Source organism: Schistocerca cancellata, chromosome 10, assembly GCF_023864275.1.
Source record: "Schistocerca cancellata isolate TAMUIC-IGC-003103 chromosome 10, iqSchCanc2.1, whole genome shotgun sequence".
In the NCBI taxonomy this organism is placed as follows: domain Eukaryota; kingdom Metazoa; phylum Arthropoda; class Insecta; order Orthoptera; family Acrididae; genus Schistocerca; species Schistocerca cancellata.
This window is the reverse complement of record NC_064635.1, coordinates 58,424,319-58,451,991: the sequence shown is the minus strand read 5'-3', so window position 1 is coordinate 58,451,991 and position 27,673 is coordinate 58,424,319. Positions and strand designations below refer to the sequence as shown.

Genomic DNA, 27,673 nt, shown 5'->3' with positions numbered 1-27,673 from the left:
GATTCCTAACCATGTCAGTACAAATAATATATTGTCAAAGCTCTGATACTGAGAATGTTATTTACAAACACTGTACAGCGTTAATGTCTTAATTCATTAGATAATAAATTGCAGGCTACTGATATGTTCTGTGATTTTCTGAAGGAGTTTGACTGGGCAAATCACAATAGCCTTTAAGTAAATTAGAATACTACAGTGTAACAGGAAATGCTGGAAAGTGGTGCCTGTCTCTCAAGAAACAAATTGTGTCAAAATGAAGAGTCCTGTATTAAGCTGTGAGTCACCATCCAACTGAGAACTAATTGCACGTGGTATCCATCGTAGAGGCCTTACCTTTTCTTGTATGTATCAATACCTTTCATCAGAAACGTTATGAGATGCCGAGTTTGTTTTGTATGCAGATACTACAAATATTGCAAAAGAAGCAAATCAAGGAAGTTTTAGAAAGACCAGTTACTAGAATTAATCACGGACATTACTTACTGGTTCCAAGCCTTTGTCACTAAACTTATTTCATATGACATTTAACGCGTGACTGATTAATATGCTACACGTACAATACACAATATGAAAATGATGGATGGCATTATTTTTAAAGCTGTGTGTCCAGCAGCACGTAAACTTCCACAAGTCACTTTCGGAAGCTACTTCTGCGAGTCATATGACACGGAAACAGCACCGTCAATTTTCAGAAGTAGCTTCCACAAGTTAATGAAAACAGTTGTTGCATTTTGCTGCAATTACTTGCAGAATTTAAAGGTTGCTGAAAGTTGCAGTAGTTCTGTTCAATACCAGTACAAATATCTCTGTGTTGAAAAAGAGAATGGTGCGAAGACAGGTGAGTCAAGACAAATGTACCACTGGATCCCTTAAACATACATAATTGGCCAGTCAGCCAAGTAAGTTCAAAATGAATTTATCTGTTACTTTGTTTCACCAGTGGGGAAAGTACAAGACCGTACAAACTTATTCATATTACAGCTGAGGTTTCTTGTTAGTGTAAAGATAAATGAATTACATTTGCAATAAAAGTAATTAATAATGTTTGTGGATTCTGAGGAGTAATTAAAAGGCAATCTCTTGGTGACGTAGCTTGTCACATTTTTCAACGTCATTTTTGAATACTTGATTATTTTACTACAGACAAGAGATGTTTGAAATTTAGATACGAGATTCTCAAAGTTTTTAATCAGACTGGACTCCTCTAATTTCTTGAAAACTTAGATATGTACAAAGCTATTACAAATGATTGAAGCGATTTCATAAATTCACTATAGCTCCATTCATTGACATATGGTCACGACACACTACAGATACGTAGAAAAACTCATAAAGTTTTGTTCGGCTGAAGCCGCACTTCAGGTTTCTGCCGCCAGAGCACTCGAGAGCGCAGCGAGACAAAATGGCGACAGGAGCCGAGAAAGCGTATGTTGTGCTTGAAATGCACTCAGTCATAACAGTGCAACGACACTTCAGGACGAAGTTCAACAAAGATCCACCAACTGCTACCTCCATTCGGCAATGGTATGCGCAGTTTAAAGCTTCTGGATGCCTCTGTAAGGGGAAATCAACGGGTCGGCCTACAGAGAGCGAGGAAACGGTTGAACGCGTGCGGGCAAGTTTCATGCGTGTATCTGGACATGCTGGAAAATTGGCTCATGCCACAACTGGAGACCGACAGCGCCGACTTCATCTTTCAACAGGATGGTGCTCCACTGCACTTCCATCATGATGTTCGGCATTTCTTAAACAGGAGATTGGAAAACTGATGGATAGGTAGTGGTGGAGACCATGATCAGCAATTCATGTCATGGCCTCCACGCTCTCCCGACTTAACGCCATGCGATTTCTTTCTGTGGGGTTATGTGAAAGATTCAGTGTTTAAACCTCCTCTACCAAGAAACGTGCCAGAACTGCGAGCTCGCATCAACGATGCTTTCGAACTCATTGATGGGGACATGCTGCGCCGAGTGTGGGAGGAACTTGATTATCGGCTTGATGTCTGCCGAATCACTAAATGGGCACATATCGAACATTTGCGAATGCCTAAAAAAACTTTTTGAGTTTTTGTATGTGTGTGCAAAGCATTGTGAAAATATCTCAAATACACTCCTGGAAACTGAAATAAGAACACCGTGAATTCATTGTCCCAGGAAGGGGAAACTTTATTGACACATTCCTGGGGTCAGATACATCACATGATCACAGTGACAGAACCACAGGTACATAGACACAGGCAACAGAGCATGCACAATGTCGGCACTAGTACAGTGTATATCCACCTTTCGCAGCAATGCAGGCTGCTATTCTCCCATGGAGACGATCGTAGAGATGCTGGATGTAGTCCTGTGGAACGGCTTGCCATGCCATTTCCACCTGGCGCCTCAGTTGGACCAGCGTTCGTGCTGGACGTGCAGACCGCGTGAGACGACGCTTCATCCAGTCCCAAACATGCTCAATGGGGGACACATCCGGAGATCTTGCTGGCCAGGGTAGTTGACTTACACCTTCTAGAGCACGTTGGGTGGCACGGGATACATGCGGACGTGCATTGTCCTGTTGGAACAGCAAGTTCCCTTGCCGGTCTAGGAATGGTAGAACGATGGGTTCGATGACGGTTTGGATGTACCGTGCACTATTCAGTGTCCCCTCGACGATCACCAGTGGTGTACGGCCAGTGTAGGAGATCGCTCCCCACACCATGATGCCGGGTGTTGGCCCTGTGTGCCTCGGTCGTATGCAGTCCTGATTGTGGCGCTCACCTGCACGGTGCCAAACACGCATACGACCATCATTGGCACCAAGGCAGAAGCGACTCTCATCGCTGAAGACGACACGTCTCCATTCGTCCCTCCATTCACGCCTGTCGCGACACCACTGGAGGCGGGCTGCACGATGTTGGGGCGTGAGCGGAAGACGGCCTAACGGTGTGCGGGACCGTAGCCCAGCTTCATGGAGACGGTTGCGAATGGTCCTCGCCGATACCCCAGGAGCAACAGTGTCCCTAATTTGCTGGGAAGTGGCGGTGCGGTCCCCTACGGCACTGCGTAGGATCCTACGGTCTTGGCGTGCATCCGTGCGTCGCTGCGGTCTGGTACCAGGTCGACGGGCACGTGCACCTTCCGCCGACCACTGGCGACAACATCGATGTACTGTGGAGACCTCACGCCCCACGTGTTGAGCAATTCGGCGGTACGTCCACCCGGCCTCCCGCATGCCCACTATACGCCCTCGCTCAAAGTCCGTCAACTGCACATACGGTTCACGTCCACGCTGTCGCGGCATGCTACCAGTGTTAAAGACTGTGATGGATCTCCGTATGCCACGGCAAACTGGCTGACACTGACGGCGGCGGTGCACAAATGCTGCGCAGCTAGCGCCATTCGACGGCCAACACCGCGGTTCCTGGTGTGTCCGCTGTGCCGTGCGTGTGATCATTGCTTGTACAGCCCTCTCGCAGTGTCCGGAGCAAGTATGGTGGGTCTGACACACCGGTGTCAATGTGTTCTTTTTTCCATTTCCAGGAGTGTAATAAAGTTATTGTAGAGCTGTGAAATCGCTTCAATCATTTGTAATAACCCTGTACATCTGTGTATGTCTCTTCACCAAACTTTTATTTTTTTGTTAATAAAAGTAACAATAAAGCAACAGCAGTTGCAGCGGCTCTGGTTTTGAAGCACGATACTGTAAACCTGACTCTAGTGGAAGCACTTGCAGCACGATTCTGAAATCAACTTGCCAGAGCAATTTGCAGAAGTAAGCTCGAGCACGTTTTTGTTCTAATGTAAACACTCCAATAATACGTAACGGCAGAAGTTGCTTGCTAGTGGACACAGGTCTCGAGGAAAATAAAATGAAACGAAATGACTATCGTCAACAAATACCGAACAAAAGACTGTCATTGACCTCTACAAGACACTTCCACACTGCACTGCAATCAAATGCCTTACCGTCAACCAACTCGATACAGAGGCCGAGCACGTCGGCGGCGGTCTGCCGGTCGGAAGCCCACCGGAGGTCCTGCACGGCAGAGCGGTGTGCCCTCTGCAGGTACTGCGCTGTGCGCTGCAGTGTCTCCGGTGTCTGCACCTCCTGGCTCGACGTCAGCTGTGCATAAAGCCGCCACAGCGTCGGGTTGTTCGTCACCTGTAGGCAAGCGGACATACACGTAGTCAACTCACGATACTGTGGCATCAGCTACTTAATAGAGCACGGAAAATGTTATCGCATTACGGTTCAAAAGAGCCGAGTGCCTGCTACACCACACGGACCATTGTGGCCCTCTCACTCCGCACTAGTTTTCCTGAAGTCCTCGCGAAATGTAGTCCACCCACAAAGAAGGTAGCTTACTAAACCCTCATTCGAACAATACTTAAATACTGCTCTTCAATTTGGCATCCGTACCACAGGGGATTCATAGAGAAAATAGTGCTCCAACAAAGAGCAGTATGTGTGTTACAGGTTCATTTAGTAACCGCAGAAGCATCTCAGAGGTGCTCAGCCACCTCCAATGGCAGACACTACGAGACAGGCCTCTTGAATCACGCTACGGTTTACTATTAAAGTTCCAAGAGTGCACATTCCAAAAGAGTCGACCAACGTATTGCTTCCTTCTATGTACACCTCACAAAAAGGCCGAGAAGGTAAAGCTAGCGAGATACGAATTCTCACACAGAGACTCCTCAGCAAACATTCTTCCTGCAGACCATTCGTACAATCGGGGAAGCGACAGAGGTACACAAAGTACTCTCCACTGCAGACCGTAAGATGGCTTGCAGAGGATAAATGTAGATGCAGAAATCCACTGATGGGAACTTGTCCTGGAATATATCCTCCGATCCCACCACCCTTCTAGACTTGAACTCCATTATTTTTCTCTCGCCATTGGTGGTTCGTACCTAAAATAACAACCACAACAGTCTTAAACTGCAAAGAGCAGAAAGTTAGATGTACACTCTCAGAAGATCAGTCTGGATTCTGGAATAACCAGGGAAGCAATACTAGCTCTATTATTAGCTGTATAGAAACAACTGGGATATAACTACATACTTAGCTTTCACAGACACAGAAAAATCCTTTGATAATATGGTGTCTAAGCAGTTCCATATGCCCTTCGCTCCCAACACCACCTGCTAACACAGTAAGTTTCTCGCTTTGTGTGTTACTTCTGTCCAAAGCTGTTGATCTTGCCACAGAACCGGATACGTGCACACTATGGTCACTGGCTACAGACAGAGAAAAATAGCTCAGTCTGTAGTGAGACTTTCGCTATTCTAGCCTCAACCAGTCTCCTCCTCATCCTCATGGGGCCTCGACCAGTCTCCTCCCCCTCCTCACGGTGTTAACATGGGTTCCTGTTCCGTGCTCGAACCACTACACAATGGACGTGCCATGTGGCTGTAACACAGCTGGTCATGAAAATGGTGCTTCGTGCCACATCTCCAGCTGAAGACTATTAATTCCTTGCCTCGTGATGGAATATCGTGCTGGTGAAACTCGGGGATGAGACTGCCACCTTGCTCAGTGTCCGCCTCATCTATTGCACCGCACCTTTTTCCAGAACTGACCACGCTGTTGAGTGACTTTGTTAAGAACTTACGAATTTCGAGACTATTTCGTCTGTTTGTTTGCAGCTGCATAATCAGTTATTAGATGTGTTCCTTGACCACGTGCGAACATTGTCCTATTGCGGTCATGCAGCGCCTATCGTGCCTTGTTCTACGATTGGGTAATCAATTTATAAGTTAGGTAAAGAGACATTCCTACAGAACAAAATGCTCAAGGCCTTCAAAAAAAAAAAAAGCAGAAATATCTATAAAGATCAAAAAATAATATGGGACATTTACAAAAATGAGAAAGCTTTTGTTACTGGAAGGATAAACCAAGAAGAAATGCAGAATTAAAAAAAAATGTCCAACAAGGTCGTACACTAACAATCACTATCTTTAATCTGTATTCAGAAGAGGCACTTAAAAACACTGGAGAAGCTTCATAGGCAAGTATACTAATACAAGCTAAAGAATATACATATCGAAACATGTCGATGATATAGTAGCTGTTCTACTGACGGTTCAGATCTTGCAGCCACGTTAATTAGAATGAATAATGGTATACAGAAGATTGTAATATGAAAGTAAAGAAATCCAGGACAAAAGTGACGGCATGCGATGAAGAAGAGAAAGTCAATATAGGCATTCGTGTAGATAAAAGTTACTTAAAATGAAGGTGACTCATTTAGGAAATAAGGTGAGTACTGATGGACAGAGCAAAGCAGAAGTCAGAAGGCGACTTGCTCGAGAAATAACTGTTTTCAGCAGGAAGAAGAAGAAAAAGATTTGACTCTAAAAAGGACCAGCTTTGAAATCAGGAAAACATTTCTCATAGCCTATGTTTAGACTCTGGTACATTATGGCAGTGAAGCCTGGACTCTGGGGGACAGTAGCAGAGAATAAACTAAATTCTTTCAAGATACGTTACAAACACCTGCTCAGAACAGAGTGGGCTGACGGGTTTAAAACGAAAAGATTCTTGAAAGAGCGGGAGGCAGGATTAGCAGTAAGAGAGGACATACAGAAGGCATTACAAGGACAAGGATCTCGGGAAAGAGAAAATGACATAAACATAAACCGAGAGAAGAACGTTCATATGACATTCAGGAAGGGAGGAAAAATTTCACCCAAAAGACAGTATAATTCTATATAACATACCACTACAAATGGTAAGTAAAAATATAAATGCCTGGGAATTACATTACAGATGACAGTAACATCTTTCAGAATGAATACTCAGGGAGTAGCAGCAGCAGCAGCAGCAGCAATCCAAGCCTCATTCAGTATGCTGAAAATGATCTATCTATCGAGAAGTAAAGAGGCAGTGGTGCCACTCACAATGTATGATACAGAGATCATATGGGAAAAACTGAAGATAGGTGCTATGGAAGGAATAGAAAAAAGTCAATATGATGTTCACAAAACACATAATAGCAATGAGAAAAATAGTACCATCCCGACTTGCACATGAACTCATGAAAGAGACTTTATTTCATACAGGTCATCAGATCACAACAGTAGCCATCTTCAACAGCACTGTACTCGAAACTGGTTAACATCACGGGCCAGAATAAAGAGGCAATAGACCTAGCATTCTACAACATACTAATCGCACTGAATGACAGACACACGTAACAACAACATTAACAATATTTTGGGGAAACCTGTTTTGACCAGTGTCAAAAGCAGGCAAACACGAAAGGGTAAGGGTCTATTAATTGTCGGCCATTCGATGTATGGCAAATGATGGTACCCATTAGGGAAATGGCAGCAAGGGGCAGGAAAGGACACCAGGTGCACTCAGTGTTTATACACAGGGCATCATTCGACACGTTCGAGAGGCTATTCCGGCAGCCATTGAGGGAACAGGATGCGAGGAACTGCAGACCGTGGTGCATGTTGGAACAAATGGTGTCTATTGTCTGGGCTCTGAGGTCATACTCGGATCATTCCAGCAGTGGCAGAGACACTTGAGAAGACAACATTGTGCACCGAGTTTCAATGAAGCTCACAATTTGCAGCACTGTCCCCAGAACTGACTGTGGACTCTTCGCCGAGTCGAACGGACGGACGGAAACAGAGACTTCGAAAGTTCTGTGACGAGCTAGGCTGTAACTTCCTGGATTTGTGCCATACGGTTGAGTGAGAATTGTAGGGTGCCCCTAAATGGGTCAGGTGTGCACTACACATCAGAGGCTGATACCCGTGTAGCTATTGTGTGAGGGGCGCACACAAGGGTTTCTACATTAGGTGACCCTCCATTCAATCCAGATAATGAGAGCTATAGGAAACCCAGAAGTAACAGTGTAAGATTGAAAGAAATGCTGCTCACAGGTGAGAGTATTAAAATCCTGAAGCACTCACAACAGAGTGCCGGAGTTTGAAGAGCTCCTGAAAAGCGGTGAAGCTGGTTAAACCTGAAATTGATAGCAATGAGATTTTTGGTGAAAATTTAAGTGTGTGTTGAAAGGATAGGTTAATGGGAAATTGAGGCAATGTATTTGTAGACAATAAGTTCAAATCCACTGAGACAGAAACTGAAGCTTCGTTTGAGATTGTTTGGGCAAGACTCAGTATCAGGGTTGGTCATAGCCCTCTGACTGGTGGAGGCGCACGATCCACGTGGCACGCTGAGGCGCTGTGGCCTGCACTGGCGCTAATGTGCCTGACCCTCGAGCTGCCAGACCTGCCCCGTGCTCAATATTTCTGCAGTGACTGCGACTCCACGCGAAATATTGTGTCCTCTCACGGCTGATACAGAATACTCGTAAATGCTCTCACTACGTAGTTCCCCTGCAGGTGAATTACTACAGAATCAAACTGTCTGGTAAAACTATTTTCCGTCACCAAGAATGATATCTTGCTCGTAGTTTTCTTGCACTATTTTTGTAGATTATGCCGAAAACGGTGTGATTCGTTAGCTTTACATCAATACTTTATTGATCTTTCTTGGATACCCATTTATAATGTCTGCATTTATCTACACTTTCCTCACCGCACTAACTCGAGAACAAATAAAATAAGCCATAGATTATAGATTACTGTACGTTATTTGTGTTGTCCAGAACATCGTATTACGTCGTTTATAGGAGAAAGTGACATACAGATCATCTTTCGTATCGCAATGCGACATCGTAATTTACTGTGAGCAATGGTAAGAACAATTTTATTTCACGTCGTTAAATTCACATTCTGGTGTGATGAGAAATTTCACACGGCCTTCTGTTTGTATCGCTGAATTGCCCGAATATTTGTTGCACTTTGTAATTACCCGATTATGCATAATTTTGCTTCTTTTACGAAATTTGTACAATACTTGTGATTGTTGCACATAAGTATTCAACAGATTTTCCAAGATTTGAAAGCTGTGAAATCTGTCTTTTTGTTAGCACATTAAATTCACTTACGGAGAAAATTCAAAGTCATGAACTGTAAATTTAGGCGTTACGTTTACACTTTGTGAATGTTTCCCACCCTTCTTTTTGATCCGGGCTTTGGACTGGCACTGGCGAAGTTAAAAATATTTTTTTGGTTTTTCCCTTTTCATAATTTTTTTTTTTTTCGTTTTCAAAGTTTTCTTCTAATAGCTTTATTGTACTCGTTCTATGCTGCAATTAGTAATTCCGTTTTGTGTGGTATTTTTCAAAACAGGGTACGACACACAACGATACCTTGCAAGTTTTACATTTGTACCTGCTTTCTCAGCACACTTTTTGTTTCCAGCAAACAATGCATCTACGCGTTAGCGCACTTTTCTTGGATTGCTCACTTGTTATAATGTCTGGAAAATGCCTTCCCACAAATCTTAGAGGATTACCATCGGAACATCTTCCTCTGCCAGCTTTTCTGCACTCTAATGCATACGTTTCTGTAAGTTCCCTTACCAGTGACAGATGAAACTCTGCCATCATCATTTTATGGCCTGTTAATGATCTGTGTAGGACATGAGCATTTAAAACACACAGATCTAGAAAGTGTAAAAAGAACTTTTTATACCACTTCATTGTTTTCCGTATACATCCGACAGACCTAAGCAGCATATCAGAACGGTCAACTGCTCCCATATTCAAGCTATAATCTACAATGCTTTGTGGTTTCTTAATTTTTTCTCCAGTATTCCTGCAATCTTCCCTGTGTCAACCATTTCTGTGGTGTTACATGTGGTCAACATCCACACTTCCCTTTTGTCACACCACTTTATAGCAAGCATTGTATCAGTACACATAAATTGAATATCTCCATGTTCCAGCTTCTTCTGACGTTTTGGCATGTTGCGTCTGTTCTTACAGATAGTACCACATGCGTTCGTCCCTTGACTGTGAAGCCAGGCAAACAAGTCTGGGCTTGAGTACCAGTTATCAACGTAGAGGATATGTCCACATTCTAAATAGGGCTTCATAAGTGTAGCCACTATGTCACCATTTTTCCCCAAATTGTGGAAATCAGTTTCTGTTGATGCCCCTGTATAAACAATGAAATCCAAGACATAGCCAGTCTTACAATCACGTGACACAAATGTTTTTATACCAAATGCACTCCGTTTTGATGGAATGAATTGTCTGAAAGATAAGCGTCCTTTGAATAATAACAAACTTTCATCAATGCAGAGTTTCCGATGTGGATTAAATGCACAACAGAAAGCTGTACGAACTTTATTGACAATGTTCCTAATTTTGAATAATCTGTCTCCTCTTGTATTTGCAGAGTTGTCACTGAAATGTAACATTCTCATAAGTAACAAAAAGTGGTCTCTTGACGTGAGTTCACTAAAAATTGGCATATTTAGAAGAACATCTCTGGTCCAGTATTCGTTAATTTTCAGTTTTTTCACGCGAGGTATCAGAGGGCAAACAGCTATGAAACAGTAGATTTCTTCATATCCAGTATCTTTCCACTTCGAGATTCGAGAATGCACTGATTCGGGAGTATTCTCCTTGGTGAATAAATAAAACCGATTCGTTTCGTCAGCTATATATTTCATTAGTTCTTGTATAAAGAATAACATGAAAACTGACAGAATACTTGACTCATTTCCTATTTGTCACACATGTACTGACAGTGTATCATCAAATGCGTGATTAACTGGCTGAAATTCATTTTCTTTCCAGTCAAACACATCACTAAGACGTGCTTTCTTCGTAGGCGTTTCTCTATCACTTTCTGATTCTTCAAATTCAGAACAACTAACATCTCTTGTCGAAACATGAGACTGCTTTGATACCCTGCTGACGTGGACGGTTTACGAATAGAGCTTTCGGACTCTGTGGAAGAGCTATCACTTTCGTCAAAATCAAGTAGTTCACCCTCACTGTCGCTCCTCGTAAGAATCTCCACGATTTCTTCCTCAGTGCAACCGCAATGTCTCGCCATTTTCCTTGTAAAATTCAGGATGCGAAAAACACTGATGTAAATTCCAACGAACAGTGAACTGTAGTGCGAAGCCTAGGCTAACAACAGACGAGCTAGCGGCCAGAACTGCGAAAGGCTACTGAGACACGGGACGGGAAGTCCGCTGTCCAAGTTATCTCATCATCAGTACTTAGGTAGCAGCGTGCCTATACTCGTCATCAGTTCTCAGGGGCCGGCAACCGGGTGCGACTCAACTCGTCAACAGCACTTGGGGCAAAACTGGCGGCCGTGACTATACTCGTCATTAGCACCCAGGGAGCGGCATGCGACATGACGAGTAAACTCGTCAACAGCAGTCAAAGGGTTAAAATTGTAATCGGACCCTTCGATCATCCAACCAGCCGTAAAATTGTAATTGGATCCTTCTATAGCCCCAAAGACTCATCTCCTGGTGTAATCAAAATCTTCAAGAGAAAATCCCATTTCTCTTGTAAGCAAGTTCCTCAATCATACTGTAATTATCAATTGAGACTTTAATTATCATTGTCAGACATAGAAGCTTCAGGTCTGCCTCAGGAATGTGTGTTAGGGCACTTGCTGTTCATGACGTATATTAATTACCTTGTAAACAATATTAATAGTAACCTCAGACTTTTTGCAAATGATGCAGTTATGAATAACAAAGTACAACTTTGAAAGAAGCTGTGTAAATACACAATCAGATCTTGATAAGATTTCAAAGTGATGCAATGACTGGCAACTTGCTTTAACTATTCAGAAAGTAAAATTGTGCACTCCACAAAACACAAAAAATGTAGTGTCCTATGAATATCGTATCAATGGGTCACTGCTGGACCGACAAAAATAACTTCATTGTTTTGCAAGGCGACTGACTGTCAAAAACATGGAAAAACAATAAAATCAGAAAGCTGAAACTAATAACATATATTATGCCCCCCCCCCCCATAATTATGTGAATGTATTTTAATTCACTTGATAGCTCCTAACCACAGAAATCTGTTTTGTTTTCATTTGATGTGAGAAGTGTCAATCCGTTTTGTTTTATTTGATGTGAGAAGTGCAAATGAAAAACAGCAAAATCACTAATCATAAATACGGCTTACATGGAGACTAACCCCCTCCCGACTACAACCCAGACTGCAATGCTCACGCACGAATCTGACAGCTTGGGCACGCCAGAAAAATTTTCCGAGTAGCTTCTGGCTGCTTGTTGCTACTGCTGATACAGCCAACCGCCACACTTTTAGTATCCAGAACAGGGGGGGATACTGCCTGTACGCAGCTCAATTGCGCACGTGAATGAGCCTGTGGGCAACTGCTCAACCAAACTTAATTTAAACAGTTGTGACATCACGCTCATCAGCAGCAGTTTATTGTTATGAAGTATTCCGTAGTCTTTGTCCTATAGCTGTTAATGTCAGTTCTTACCACCCAAAATTACAACAATTTAACTGAAGACTAAACAATGAAAAATTCCCAGAATTCTAAAAAATTCCAGTTTCTTCCACATGAAAATATTCATGGGTTTTTCCCAGAGCATATACACCCTGTCATAGGCTTGGGGATCTGTAAACCCATCCCTCACTTCCCCCAAACCAGAAAAGTTAAACACAAAAAAATTCTGCAAGGACTTGTACGGAAAGGAGACAATTATGGTTGAATACAAGGGCAGCAAAGTAAGTGATAAAGAAAGGGACAATGGCAATGGGAAAGAAAAAGAATGGGACAAAGACAACAGCTGTGAGACAGAGAGACAGCGAAAGGCGCAGAGGAGGAGAGACTGATAAGGAAGAGCAAGTGAAAAGGATAAATATAGTGACAGTAGGAGAGAGAGACAGGGGAAAGTACCAATTGGGGGTGGGGGGTTGGGGGATGGAAGAGAGACCTATATAGACAGGAGCAGTGAGTGGGAGATACTTCACTAAGAAGAGAGACTGAGTAAAAGGATTTAGGATATTATGTGTTGAAAGAGTACGAATATACTTGCATGCCAAAATTTGTGGCGTACAAGGTGGAATGAGGACTGAGGCACCTTGTTCACCGATTTTCTGCAAGAGTCTTTTAATGAGGAGCATATTTGCCCTTTTCATGCTCTGAGAGTATTTTTCAGCTGGTTGTAATATATATAATATTTAATTCCCGCGCGAGTAACTAGTCTCCAATCGGGCACCTCCCCAGGTGGTGGATAGGAGGATGCTCACCAGATTTGGTGGTCTGAGTCATGTTTCAAGGCTCCACAACCTTAATCCTATTAACTGGCACATGCCAGACAAAACCATGAATTACAAGTAAAATTGTGGTTCATGTATGTAATAACAAAATTGCCCCAGGTGGTAAAATCCATCCACATAGTGAAAAGGTGGTCATTCGGATTCTGGGGAGACTGGGCCTACACAATTTGTGAGTGAGCCCTCTAGAAAACGTCCGAAAAACAAACACAAGAACAAAAATTACACTGGAACAATAAACACAGACACTGATACAACCAGGAAAAATTACATATAGTAAAAGAAGAATTAAAGAGATTGAAAATCCAAATCCCAGCAGTACAAGAGACAACGTTCCTGGATGATCAAATCACTTTATTGTTGAAAAATCTGCTGTTAAATCTATAAAGTCTGTAAGAACCATTAACAATAGACTGATGTTTCTTAGGTTTAAAAATAAGAATAAAAACTACACTCTAATTAATGTTCATGTACCTTGCAACATTGAAAATAGGAAGAACCGAGAAGAGGTAGATAAATTCTGGGAACGATTAGAACTTGAAATCTCTAAAATATCAAGAAATTACATCAAAATACTTGTTGGAGATTTCAACACACAGATTGGCAAAGAAAAAAAAATAGGAAGACAGCTGGCCTATACCCAGCACACAGAATGACCAACAAAAATGGTATGAGGCTAATCCACATCATGAAAATCAGTTCAACTTCCTTCAACAAGAAACCTAGTAAACAGAAAACGTGGAAATCCCCTATAAGCCAACTTGGAGAATTTTGGATAGACCACATAGCCACCTCTTATGACTTCCAAAAAGAGATCAGGGATATCCAAGTTAAGAAATCCACAAATATTGACTCTGATCACTACCTCACGGTTCGAGTACAATTCACCACGAGCCAAAAGCAAACACCACAAACACCAATGGTAGTTCCAAAATTTAATACACAAAAACTAACAGACTCAGATGCAATAGGAAAATGGGAAAATTCTACTGCAAACAATTGGGAAAAATTCAAGACAAAAATCACAGAAATAGCTAAGGAACAAATACCGTTACAGAAGGAGTCCAAACATCCATGGTGGAATATTGGTTGTGGAAAGGCAGTTGAACTACGTAAAAAAGCCTTCGCAAAATACAGCTCGAATCAGAATGAGGAGAATCACCAAAACTTTCTACAAAAACAAAAGGTTTCAAATAAAATTATCAGACAAGAGAGGAGAAAATAAGTAATGCAGCCACTAGAATCAGTAGAAACAGGTTTTAAAAATTATAATACACATGGATTCTACAAGACCTTCGTACACCAAATTAAAGGGTATAACCCTCAAAATGTTTGATTACGAAAACCAGATGGGAATTTAGCACTAAGCGACGAAGAAAATTGTGAAGTACTATTTGGATATTTTGAAAAACAACTAAACTGTCCAGAACCTAGAGAAACCCTCCCAATATCCAACACCAAAGCCCCACATCAAAAATATTCTACACCGCCAACGGAAGAAGAAATTATCAAACACATAAAAAACACAAAAATAACAAAGCCTCTGGGGAGAATGAAATTGTAGCCGCATTTCTCAAAAGTCTAGAGCCTAATTCAACAAATGAGCTAGTAAGAATTATTCAAAAAATATGTGTCACCAAAGAAATCCCAGAAGATTGGAAGTGTGCCTTAATACACCCATTACATAAAAAAGGGGACAAACATGATGTGAATAATTACAGAGGAATTTCTCTACTGCATGTCACATATAAGATTTCATCAGCTTGTATTTTTGAAAGAGCACAACAACTGGTTTCAGGCCAAACAGATCATGCCCAGAGCAAATTTTAAACCTAAAATTAATCACAAGAATAAGTAACAAGAATAAGTAACAAAGTATCACACTTTAAATATGTAGCAGAAATTCTCTGTGAAAAATATGCACAACAAGAAAGAATACAAAAAGCTCTTAAAGGTATAAGATCAGTGCAAAATCTCTATAATAAAAACACTTATCTTTAAATGCCAAAATTAGACATTACAAAGCAGTAATTAAACTATCAATGTTGTATGCCAGCGAAACCTTGGCACTAAATAGGAAAACTGATACAGAAAATCTAAAGAAAGAAGAAAGAAAAATAATTAGGAAAATTTTGGGACCAAGATGGATCGAGAATGGATCCAGACTACATAAAACATCAAAAATTGAAGAATACTCTAACATAGAGACAGACATGAGGAAAAGACACCTCAAATTCTATGGCCACATAATGAGGCTTCCTGAACACGGACAAGCAAAAAGAATAGTAAAATATGTAGATTCCCTTGCTAACGGAGGAGAATTGGTCCAAAATGTTAAAAAAATAGTTGGAATCAGCCAAAATCACCAGAGAAGAAATAGACATAAGGAACAATTTTAGAATAAAAGTAGAAAAATGGGAGGTTAAACCAGAGACAGAAGTCCAAAGAACCGGAACAAAATAGAGCAAAGAAAGAAGAGCTAAACTGTCGCAAACAATGAAAAAGTGGTGGGCAATAAAAAGAATCAGAAGAACAAGAACGGAAAATGAACCATCTTTACTTAGCGTCTTCCACTCTGGGAGCTTTGCAACTAATAATAATAATGATAATAATAATATTTAATTTTCTTATTGTATAATTTATTATGAGACAGCAGTTATTCTAGATGTCCATCTCACAAATCAATAGGTGCTGTGTCTCTCGTATTTCCTGTGATATTTTCATTCTGTTTCTGCGGCTTGAAGCTAGAGGTAGCCCAAATAAATATGTGGAGAGCTTTATATACTGTCACGTGTCAATGGAAACATTCCAGTTCTCAGTACAAACAAGATGTCAAATTGCAATTTTATGCACCTTGGAGCCTCAAATGGGCTTGATGTAATATTCACTTTCAAGAAAATTTATGACAATGACAGCAAAACAGAAAGAACAATCTGTGTTTCCGCAAGCGGCAGGATATGGCAAAAGTAAATAGTGATCATTGCTTGTGAAATGCTGCTGCTGTCAAACACATTTGAACTGTATACCCTATCACACTGATGTGAGCCTATAAATATGGTACATTGTTTCACTTATAGAATGAAGTATGGTCAGTCCAAAGTCACACATCTTTTTTCACATTACTTACATGTTCAAATACCTTTCGGGAATACAGCTGGGTGATGCTGTTGACAACTGCCAATATTTCGACAGGTGACAATCCTGTCATTTTTTAGGCAAAACTGCAGCAAGCAAGTGCTGTGCAAGTGAATCTGATTGTGAGTAACACTGATTTCCAACATATTGTGAAGCAAAACACCTTGCTACTCTGTTGAGCCCAATAGTTGGTCAGTGTGAGCATCATGTTAGGAACACAGTAGATTCCTTACATTGACTAGAGGGAAAGCATTTGAATGATTCTGATATTCTAGTAAGTTTTGATGTGGTCTCTCTCTTCAATTGTATTCCTCTGTATGTCGTGTTACAGTTGTTTGAGGATTAGGTTTGGTGTTGAATTAACAAATCTATTTCAACATGTGTTGACTTCCAATTCTTTTTATTCAATGAGCAGTACTACGAGCAGACAGATGGCATTGTGATGGGAAGGCTGTTGTCACTATTATTGTAAATTTGTTAATGGAAGACTTCAAGGAACATGCCTCGGAGTTAGCAGTCTCAGCACCGATAATTCTATGAAATATAACAGCATGGAGATTTTAGCATGCACTTCCAGCAGTTGGGATAGTGTTATTAATGAAGCAGTTGAGATTAAATTAGCAAGTAACCTTGCAAATAGAGATGGAGGTTTCTGCTTAAACTCTGCATGGAATCCTACTCTCCCCCATGTCAAAAACCATAGGGACTGAGTTAATGCTAGTTTTTAATTTTCACTACTTTCACTATCAATAACTTTTGGCATCAGTGATCTTTGGTTGTGTGGTGACACTAGTATTTACAGTGAGTGTGTGTGTGTGTGTGTGTGTGTGTGTGTGTGTGTGGAGGGGGAGGGGGGTAAGTTTGTTGTTCTTTCTGCAATTGCCCTGAAAACTCATGTTTTAAATACACTTGCACGGTGCTTACTTGCTGCAGTTTTGCCTTGAAAATGACAAGGTGTTCACCTGTCAAAATATTGGTGGTTGTTGAAGACGTCACCCTGCTGGATACGGCAGGAAAAACAGGTACCTACATGTTGTAAACAACTTAAAAATTGATGCTCTACACCCAAAATTACCATTAAATAAATTTTTATGTGCAAGTGACATTCCGTACTGTTGTTGTTCCAGTGGTCTTCAGTCTGAAGACTGATTTGATGCAGCCCTCTATGCTGTTCTATTGTGAGTCTTGTTTCTACATTAACTACTGCAGCCTATACCTATTTCAAACTGCTGACTGAAGTCATTTCATGTCTCTATCTTCCCCTACAATATTTACCTCACACACTTCCTTCCATCAGCAATTTCAGTGATTCCTTGATAGCTTGGGAAGTGACAGTTAGTACTGACTCATTAGTTACCCCTTTTGTTCATCTAATCTTCAGTATTTATCTCTAGCACCACGTTTCATAAGCTTCTGTTCTCTTCTTGTCTGGACTGTTTATTGTCCACATTTCACTTCCATACGAATTTACACTCCAGACAAATACTGTGCAAAATTTTTCCTAATATTTAAATTTATATTCGACATTAACAAATTCCTGCATTTTTAGAAATGATTTTCTTGCTCTTGTTGGTTTGCACTCCACATCCTCCTTATTTAGCCACTGTCAGCTATTTTGTGCCCAAAAAACGAAACTTCTCAACTACTTCTAGAGCCTAATTTCCTTATCTAATTGCCTCAACATACACTGATTTAATTTGACTACAAAACATTACCATTGATTTGCTTTTGTTGATGTTTGTCTCACATTCTCCTTTCAAGACACTATCCCTCTGTTCAACTAAACTTCCAAGTTCTTGCCTTCTATGAAGGACTTGCAATGTCATCAACAAACATAAAAAATTTTATTTCTTCTCTCCAAACTTTAATTCCTTCCCGTATTTCTCGTTGGCTTCCTTTGCTGCTTGCTCAGTGCACAGACTGAATAACATGGAGGACACTCTACAGCCCTGTCTTTGCTACACTATTAAAATCTAACCATTTGCTGTTGGCCTGAGCTACCACAGCAAATATTACCTAATTTGAGCTTGCTTTAATGGTTGAGCATACATCATCACAATCTGCACAACAGTTAGCTGACATGTTTCAAAAATTATTAGAGGGCAGTGAATCTGTTAGAATAAATGAATACACACCATATGAATTAATATGACTTAGGACAACAAATAAAGCAACATTACAGGTAACACTAAGTGACAGTTAGCAACTCCTTTCTTTTACCTGTCCTGTAAGACGCCCAAACAGACCCAGTGCAGCCTTTATCAGTCTCCGTGATGGCACACCGGCATTATCTGGGAGGTTGTTTGCCACTGCTTTCACCAGGATCCGAAGGACATCCTCATCGACATGCTTAGCTTTGAGGTCCAATATCCTATGATATGCTTGTATGACCTGCAGTGAGAAATATGCAACAAAATGGTAGTGCAAAAGCAAAGAAATCCATGTGACACTGTATCTTTTTTCATCAGACTGGATATTATTTACCGGATATTATTTACTTATTGTTAGCACACTAATGTGGTTCTGAATTATAGTAATGAATGTTGTTTTACAATATGGTAGGAGAGCAAAAAATTTCTTTCGTTCATTCATCACATTATGTAGTTTGCGTCATGAAAGAGAAGCTTCAAAAATGTGAAATGAGTCAAGGAATACAGAAATAAAAAGAGAAGTGACTCTATTAAATTAAATCACTGTACAAACACAATACTATGACTGTATTGATTAATATTATTTGCACTTGCACCAGCTAAATATAACGTGGTAAGTTATACGAGAAGCTGCCCCCCCCCCCCCCCCCCCCCCGAAGCAATTATTATTATTTTTCAAGAAAGAGCATTTCTTAAACTATTTTTCTACACAGTTGCTGCAATTTTTCAGACATTTATCATAGCGTAAAACCATTTTTCTATGCCTTCTTCATACAAAAATTCTGCCAGTGAAGATATCCACTGCTGAACACCATTTTTTGCATCATTAAAGTTGTCAAAGTGTCCTTCTCCAAAACAACGCCTCCAAGTTCAAGAGTAAGTTGTAGTCAGAAGGTGCAAGACTGGAACTGTACAGTGGATGATTGAACAGCTCCCAACTGAATTTTTGAATAAGATTTTGATTAACACCAGCAGAGTGGGATCATGCACTGTCATGAAGCAACACAATGCCCTGACTGAGCATTCCACACCTTTTACTTTAAATTGTGTGCCAAAAGTTTTTCCTCAGTGTTTCACATTATTGTACTGCATTGGTAGTTTCACCTATGGGAAGAAACTCAACAAGCAGAATACTGTCCCAGAACACAGTATATTTTTTGCACTGACAACATTGTTTTGAATTTTGTTTTATGGGGGGATCATGAGTGCGTCCACTCCATTGACAGTTTTTCAATTCTGTAGTGACATGACGAACCCAAGTTTCATCACCAGCCACAAATCTGTTTAAAAATTCATCTACTCTCATCACTGTATCGGGTAGGAAATGTCAAAGCACTGCCAAGTCACTTCTTGTGGACATCCGTAAGCATTTTCGGAAACCAACAGAAACACAATTCACAAAAATTTAGGTGATTCATGAGAATCTCATCCAATACAGTTTTTGAAATTTATGGAAGTTCAACACAAAGCGTTCTTATTGTGGAATGTCTGTTTTCACAAATTTTCTCATTCACTTTCTCAACCAAATAATCACTGACAACAGAAGACCAACCTCTCTGTGCTTCATCATGAACAATTGTTCGTCCATCATTAAACTGTCTCACCCACTTTCTAACCATTCCATCAAACACTACATTTCCACCATAAATCTCTACAAATTGACGAAGAATTTAATTTGGCTTAACGTTCTTTGTGTTCAAAAAAGGATTACAGAATGCTCTTCACAGTTGGCAGGTTCAGAGACTGTCCTAAACATATTGAAGGATTACTAACAAATGTAAACACAATACAATCTGGCTGTCATGACATAAGTGGAAAGATAATGAACCAGAAAGAAAAGTGCAAATGTGAGGACCAGCGACACTAGTACCGCAGCGGTCATAGAATGAAATGGTACTTGCTTTCTGGACATGGGTCAATCCAAATGAAGTGGTCCAATAAAAATTAAGTTGGTTGCTTGACCATTTTTAAATATTTTAATTTTTTTTATGTGATTACCCTATAATTGAGAAGTTCAAAACAGTTTTTTTTAAAAAGTTATACCTTTCACTTTTACTGAATGGTGGCCATTTTCATCTGTAAGTGTGCAACGATGTTTCAGTTTACAGACATTAGCAAAAATATGAATATCTCTGCACTGGAGTAAGTTACAACATAGCAATTGACATGATTATTTTTAGAAAAGAGTCCTCTACAACATTGTCTATTACACAAAATACCCTAAATTCAAAAATAATCAGTCAAAATGACCTCCAAAGTTTGGTATCCAAATTGTCAAAAATCCACTTTTTAGGCCCAAAAATAACAAACAAGGAGTGATTTATGAGAGTTTATTTTTCCTATAGTTAGATATCATACACTACTAGCCTCATATAGAGCAAGAACACTTACAAATCTTTCCTTAATTTTTTATGAATTTTTGAAATTTGAAAATTTTCATTTTTTGTAAAGTTTGGGGTTAGTTATCTCACGTGGGACTAAATATAAAAATATGATTTTTGCACAGTTTGTACACCTATTTGGTAGCAACATACTGTAAAAATTTCAATATTGATATCTGACTGTGAACAAAGATTTGAATTTTTGAAAATGAGGAGGAAATTCACACACCACAAACCACATTACAGTACAGGGTGATGGAACTATATGCCTCTGTACGAGTCCAATTTCTCTCATCTCGTGTTCATATAAATCAAATATGTATGTTGGAGGCAATAAAACTATTCTGCAGTCAACTGCAAATGCTGGTACTCAAAATTTTCTTAATAGTGTTTCATGGAAATACTATTGGCTTCCTTCTGGGGATTCCTATTTGAATTCACAAAACATCTTCCTAATACTCAGATGTTGATCAAACTTGGCGTAACAAATCTAGCAGCACACCTTCGAATTGCTTCAATGAATATCTTTAATCCAAACATAATGTTTAAATTTTTAATCGTCATGACTGTGTCAAGCAGCACACCATCAACATAGTATTTGAACACTACAGGGTTGTTTTTCCTATTCATCTGCATTAACTTACATTTTTCTACATTTAGAGGAAGCTGCCACGATCACATCAAACAGAAATTGTGTCGAAGTCATCCTGCATCTCCCTACAAAATCAACCGATGGAAAGTACAGGATGGAATAACAAAAATATTAGGAAAAGAATAGATCGGTATTCACATTACAGAGCAGTTGTTGAGTCACAGGCATGTGCAACGAAAAGACAACTAAACATCTCTGCTTTTGGCTAGAAGCCTTCTTCCAAAATAGAGAACATGCAGACATTCAGACAAGCACAACTCACATACATATGCCCACTGTCTCCAACCACATAACTGCACCTGACTGCAGACAGCGGAAACTGACACTTGTTTATCTGATTTGTGTTTACAGTAATTTTTATAGATCATTCCAGACAAATGTTGATTGTTCGCTACAAATAGAACACAATTACCACCTTAGCCTCTCCCTGTCCATTAACGTGACATTTATCCTTGAAGCCAATGCAATATCTGGTCATGGTGACCACTAAAACATAAGTAACATCTGTGTGACTACGTATCTTCTTCAGCAGTCGGCTGCTTTTGTGGCAAAATGGCACATACTGTCAAACGCTCAGTTTTTCACAGAGAATTAATATAACAGTTGAACAGAGAACAGTTAATAAATAACAGCACACATGCAACTTGCTCTGATGCCCAATGTATTGAGATTCAAATGTGAACATTGTTGCACTGTAGTGAAATTGCTCAAGGTTTATACTTACATCTTCAAACTCTGCGCAGTCAGTGCTCACAATCATGAGATTGTCCCACACTTTCCAGTTCTCAAAATTACATTTGAGAGCTTCTTTCAGTGCCTTCCAGGCGCGAGCCTTTTGACCCAGTTTTACGTAGGCCTTCGCCAGATTGTTCCAAGCCTCGAAGTTCTGGAGGGAAAAAATGTAGCATTATCTTAAGTAAGATTTCACGTGAATGGTAGAAACACTGAAACAAATATCATTTCTGGTGAACCAACACTACAACTTCTGTTGCACAATTTATTGAGAGTAAAGTACAGATTAAAATGAAAAGGTAATTAATATGGCTATCAAGTAAATCAGAATAAATTCTGCAGTGGTGAATGAAAAGTTAAAGTCTGTAGCACGAGCTTAGGACCAGGTATCGATTCCTTCACTTTGGCACTAGAAGGGGGTGGGCAGTGAGCGTGGTGGCCCAGGTACTTTTTACACCCAGGAATGATCTTCCGGTACTCATTTGATGACAGGCTGAGTGGACCTGGGACCATCCTGGAGGGAGGGGGGGTGACTGTAAAGAAGAAAAATACCCATTCCTAGCAGACATTGAACCCAGGACCTCCAAGACCATAGTTTACTGCTCTACCTGCTAGACCACCGGGCCACTAGCGATGCATTAAAATACATAAAAGAAAATTTGTATATCAGACTGCCCCTTTGCTTGGTGGAGAGGGGCAAGTCAGAGACATACAGTTGTATAAACTTTATAAAGGCAAGAAAGTGAGTTAAGTTTTCATCAGTGTATGACATGAAAGAGTGCAGTGTGACTAACACAATAATACTCTGGATACTGTTATCTAGGAGAAACTTTTCAGGCATTTCAATACAACTTCATGTTTACATGTTTATTAATAAAATATAGGTGATTACAGTCCAAAAGGGAGCGCATATATAATAATAATAATAATAATAATAATAATAGTAATAATACCACACGGTGAGACAGACATTCATTAGTGCACAAGTTGGTAACGTTTTTTCACAAGTTTAATAAACACAACTGATACAGATAACAGAGACTTGTCATCAATAATACACACATCAAAAAAAGTTTTGCATCACCTCGGTTCCAAGAGTTCCGGAACCTGTACAGAAAATTGGAACAGACATCAACATAAACATCATTTCCGCCCTTTTTATTGCTCATGAAAACCACACACTGCATGTTGTACCACCATACAGTGAGCCTTCAGAGGTAGTGGTCCAGATTGCTGTACATACCAGTACCTCTAATACCCAGTAGCAAGTCCTCTTGCATTAACACATGCCTGTATTCATCGTGATATACTACAACAAGTTCATCAAGGCACTGTTGGTCCAGATCGTCCCACTCCTCAACGCAATTCAGCCTAGATCCCTCAGAATGGTTGATGGGTCACATCATCCATAAACAGCCCTTTCCAATCTACCCCACACATGTTCGATACGGTTCATGTCTGGAGAACACGCTGGCCACTCTAGTCGAGCAATGTCATTATCCTGAATCAAGTCATTCACGAGATGTGCACGATGGGGGGTGTGAATTGTTGTCCATGAAGACAAATTCCTCGCCAATATGTTGCCGATATGGTGGCACTACTGGTCGGAGGATGGCATTCACATATCGTACAGCCATTACAGTACCTTCCGTGACAACCAGCGGCGTACGTCAGCCCCACATAATGCCACCGCAAAACAGCAGGGGACCTCCACCTTGCTGCACTCACTGTGCAGTGTGTTTAAAGGCATTCAGCCTGACCGAGCTGCCTCCAAACACGTCTCCGACGATTGTCTGGTTGAAGGCATATGAAACACCCATAGTTGAAGAGAACGTGATGCCAGTTCTGAATTGTCCGTTTGGCACATTGTTGAGCCCATCTGCAGTGCACTGCATGGTGTCGTGGGTGCAAATATGGATCTCGCCATGGATGTAGGAAGTGAAGTTGCGCATCATGCAGCCTATTGTGCACAGTTTGAGTCATGACACGACATATTGTGGCTGCACGAAAAGAACTATTCAACACGGTGGCGTTGCTGTCAGGGTTCCTCCGAGCCATAATCTGTAGGTAGTGGTCACCCACTGCAGTAGTAGCCCTTGGGCAGCATGAGCAAGGCATGTCATCGACAGTTCCTGTCTCTGTATCTCCTCTGTACCTGAACAACACGCTTTGGTTCACTCCAAGACGCGTGGACACTTCCCTTGTTGGAAGCCCATCCCGGCACAAAGTAACAATGAGGACACGATCAAACCGTGGTATTGACCGTCTAGGCATGGTTGAACTACACACAACGCAAGCTGTGTACCTCCTTCCTGGTGGAATGACTGGAACTGATCGGCTGTCGGACCCCCTCTGTCTAACAGGTGCTGCTCATGCATGGTTTGGGCAGGTTTAGTGACATCTCTGAATAGTCAAAGGGACTGTGTCTGTGGTCAATACTGACAGTCAATGTCCATCTTCAGGAGTTCTGGGAACCGGGGTGATGCTAAACTTTTTCTGGTGTGTGTATATTTAAAACGGTTTGCCAATGATTGGGTAACCATTCGATTCTGTGACTGCAGAAATCACATGGTTTTTCAGATAAGGAGCTCATCGAGCCAACTTCAGAGCACATTTTCATGCAGGAAGTTCCCTGAAAGTAGTTTAATAGACAGCAGAAAAGATGAAAATTTGAGGGTGAATAAGGTTGGTACAGAATGGCTTCCCAACTCAACTCCTGTGTAGTGTTTTTTGTCAGTCTAACAGGATGCGGGTGGCCACTATTACGTACTAGCATTACTTCGCGCAGTCTTCCTGGTTCTTGTTCTTGGGCTGCATCTGCAAGACGTCTCAGATGTTGACAATAACTCTCAGCACCACTGATGGTCACACCTAGGAAACAGTTCACAGTACACCACACCATCACTGTCCCACCAGATTCATAACATCTTTTATGGATGCACGCAAGTCTCTGTATGGGGAGTTGCTGCTTTGTTTGGGCTCAAGCATTCCTTCATTTTCCTTATGCTAGCATAAAGACACTATTTCTTGTCACCAGTAACAATATAGGACAAAATGATCTCTGCCCAAACTCTTTGCCTTTACAATTGTCTGCTTGTGTCTGTGTATATGCGGATGGATGTGTGTGTGTGTGCGCGAGTGTATACCTGTCCTTTTTTCCCCCTAAGGTAAGTCTTTCCGCTCCCGGGATTGGAATGACTCCTTACCCTCTCCCTTAAAACCCAAATCCTTTTGTCTTTCCCTCTCCTTCCCTCTTTCCTGACGAGGCAACCGTTGGTTGCGAAAGCTAGAATTTTGTGTGTATGTTTGTGTTTGTTTGTGTGTCTATCGACCTGACAGCGCTTTTGTTTGGTAAGTCTCATCATCTTTCTTTTTATATATATATATCTAAAAACAAAGATGATGTGACTTACCAAATGAAAGTGCTGGCAGGTCGACAGACAGTGTCTGTCGACCTGCCAGCACTTTCATTTGGTAAGTCACATCATCTTTGTTTTTAGATATATTTTTCCTTCGTGGAATGTTTCCTTCTATTATAACCATATTTTTATATATATATATATATATATATATGACAACTTCAACTATGCGAGTGAAGACCAAGGTGATTGCTTTCATACACACATGTAGCTTATATAAACTGCACAATACATGTTTCATTATAACAGCCCTAATGAACTGTATCTCACATAATAATCTCAGGACTACGTATTCTGCTTAGGCTCACTCTATTTTGAAACCTGGGGTAGAATTCTGGTGAATCTGTGGAGGAAGCAAGAAATCTTTCAGACTGTAGGAAAAAAAATAAGGAGACAAAAGAACATCATGTAGGTGACTACTCACAGAAAATAAATGTCTACCCCTTCCCTGCAAACAAGTATTACAAAATGTAATTACTGTAAAAGAAAAACTGAACAGTAGTGATCATCATATCTCACACTGTCAATCTGAGCACAGTTTCTATACAAGATAGATGGATGATGTGTATGTTCAGCAGGTAAATACAGCACTATTCCAAAAAAGGCATACTTTATCCTAGAATCAAACTGTGTAATGCCGTTACTCAGATACATACAAATAATAGCAGATAAGGTTAAATACAAATTATCAGTAAAACATTACTTGTTTGAGAACCGCTTCTGTTCTGTGACAGAGTATCCAGAAAAATAATACTGTGCCATCCTTTGATACTATAAAATATGTCCTCAGCAGTACGTTATTATGTGTCATATTATTTCTAGCTGAATAATAATTGTGTTTTAGTGTACGAAATGTTAGTAGTATTACACAGTACACCACCACATTTGCACAACTATTAAACAAACAAATGCCCACATCGAAAAAATTAAATTACTTTTCATTTCAATTATGTGTTTTGCTACCTTTCTACTTTGTAGTTAAGTCGCCCTATGAGAAAACTATGGGACAGAATGTAACTGTGGTAAGATGTGTATTCAGTGTTCAAAACACAACGAGATTAAGCTATTGCTTAACAAAACGTGTGTGTGTGTGTGTGTGTGTGTGTGTGTGATATGTGCGCGTGTGTGAGTGAGTGAGTGTCAGAGAAACAGATGCATCATGAAGCACTTACCAAAGCCCCAGGACTAAACAATTCTCACTCACTTCATTATCTAGCTACAGAACTCAACAGTACCACTTCAGTACTAAATAGAGATAAGCTTCAATTTGGGTGTCATGTGGCACTCTGGGTTTTATGTACACAGGTACATGACACTGCCATAATAACTACCTCATTATCGAGGGCACAGTAGCGGCGGTAAGCAGTAGCACACATGTCCCACTGGCTTTCCTCGAGGCAGGCAAAACCGAGCCTGGACCACAGACCTGCCTGCAAGCTGTTGATTTCGAGGGACTTTGAGAGATGTTGAATGGCCTTGTCATACTGAAACATAAAACACACAATTTCATTGCAATACCTGCAGTTGAACATCTTTTTTGTTGTAAGCAGTAGCATGCCAAGGAAGATTGGTGCAATAAAGTTAAGTACACGAGAGTGTCTGGCAATGATGCACATGTTCAACAATAAAATCTTAAGTATAAAGAGGAGAATGGTGTAGATGATGCATGATGAATATCTGTCTTGAAACTTTCTGGTATTTTAGAACTGTTTGCCGTGCCTCGATCCCAGAACATCACCCGTCATAAGCGGCTCTTTGGCAGCTGAGCAATCTCGGCACGACCCACGACCCGTCCTCGCAGCTTCAATTTGGCCGGCAGATCCTTTCTGATTCTCAAACTTCAATGGAAGTCTTCAACATATCTTTCTGAATTAGCTTTCCCGAAAGAAAGGAAGGTCCAGCAAGGTATAAAGAAAAACTTTGTAAGCTATCAAGATCTACTGGTCGAACTGAAGCTGTAAGGTTGGGTTGAGAGTTGTTCCCATGTAGCGTAGTCGGTAACTTGCATCAGTCAATTGTATATTCATAGACCATAATAGTGTTCCCCTGCTATGATA

The 27,673-nt window shown here is 40.6% G+C and overlaps 1 protein-coding gene across 1 annotated transcript in view; it reads right to left on the bottom strand.

The window, feature by feature from the left end:
• The window catches only part of LOC126106334 (tetratricopeptide repeat protein 27), a 115,114-nt gene that overhangs the window by 13,746 nt on the left and 73,695 nt on the right, over positions 1 to 27,673 (bottom strand). Inside the window, exons 11-14 of the mRNA XM_049912583.1 lie at positions 26,948 to 27,100; positions 22,190 to 22,351; positions 18,503 to 18,673; positions 3,951 to 4,146 (exon numbers count right to left, since the gene is read on the bottom strand). Coding sequence (XP_049768540.1) covers positions 3,951 to 4,146; positions 18,503 to 18,673; positions 22,190 to 22,351; positions 26,948 to 27,100 — 682 coding nt within the window. The remainder of the gene's footprint in view (positions 1 to 3,950; positions 4,147 to 18,502; positions 18,674 to 22,189; positions 22,352 to 26,947; positions 27,101 to 27,673) is intronic.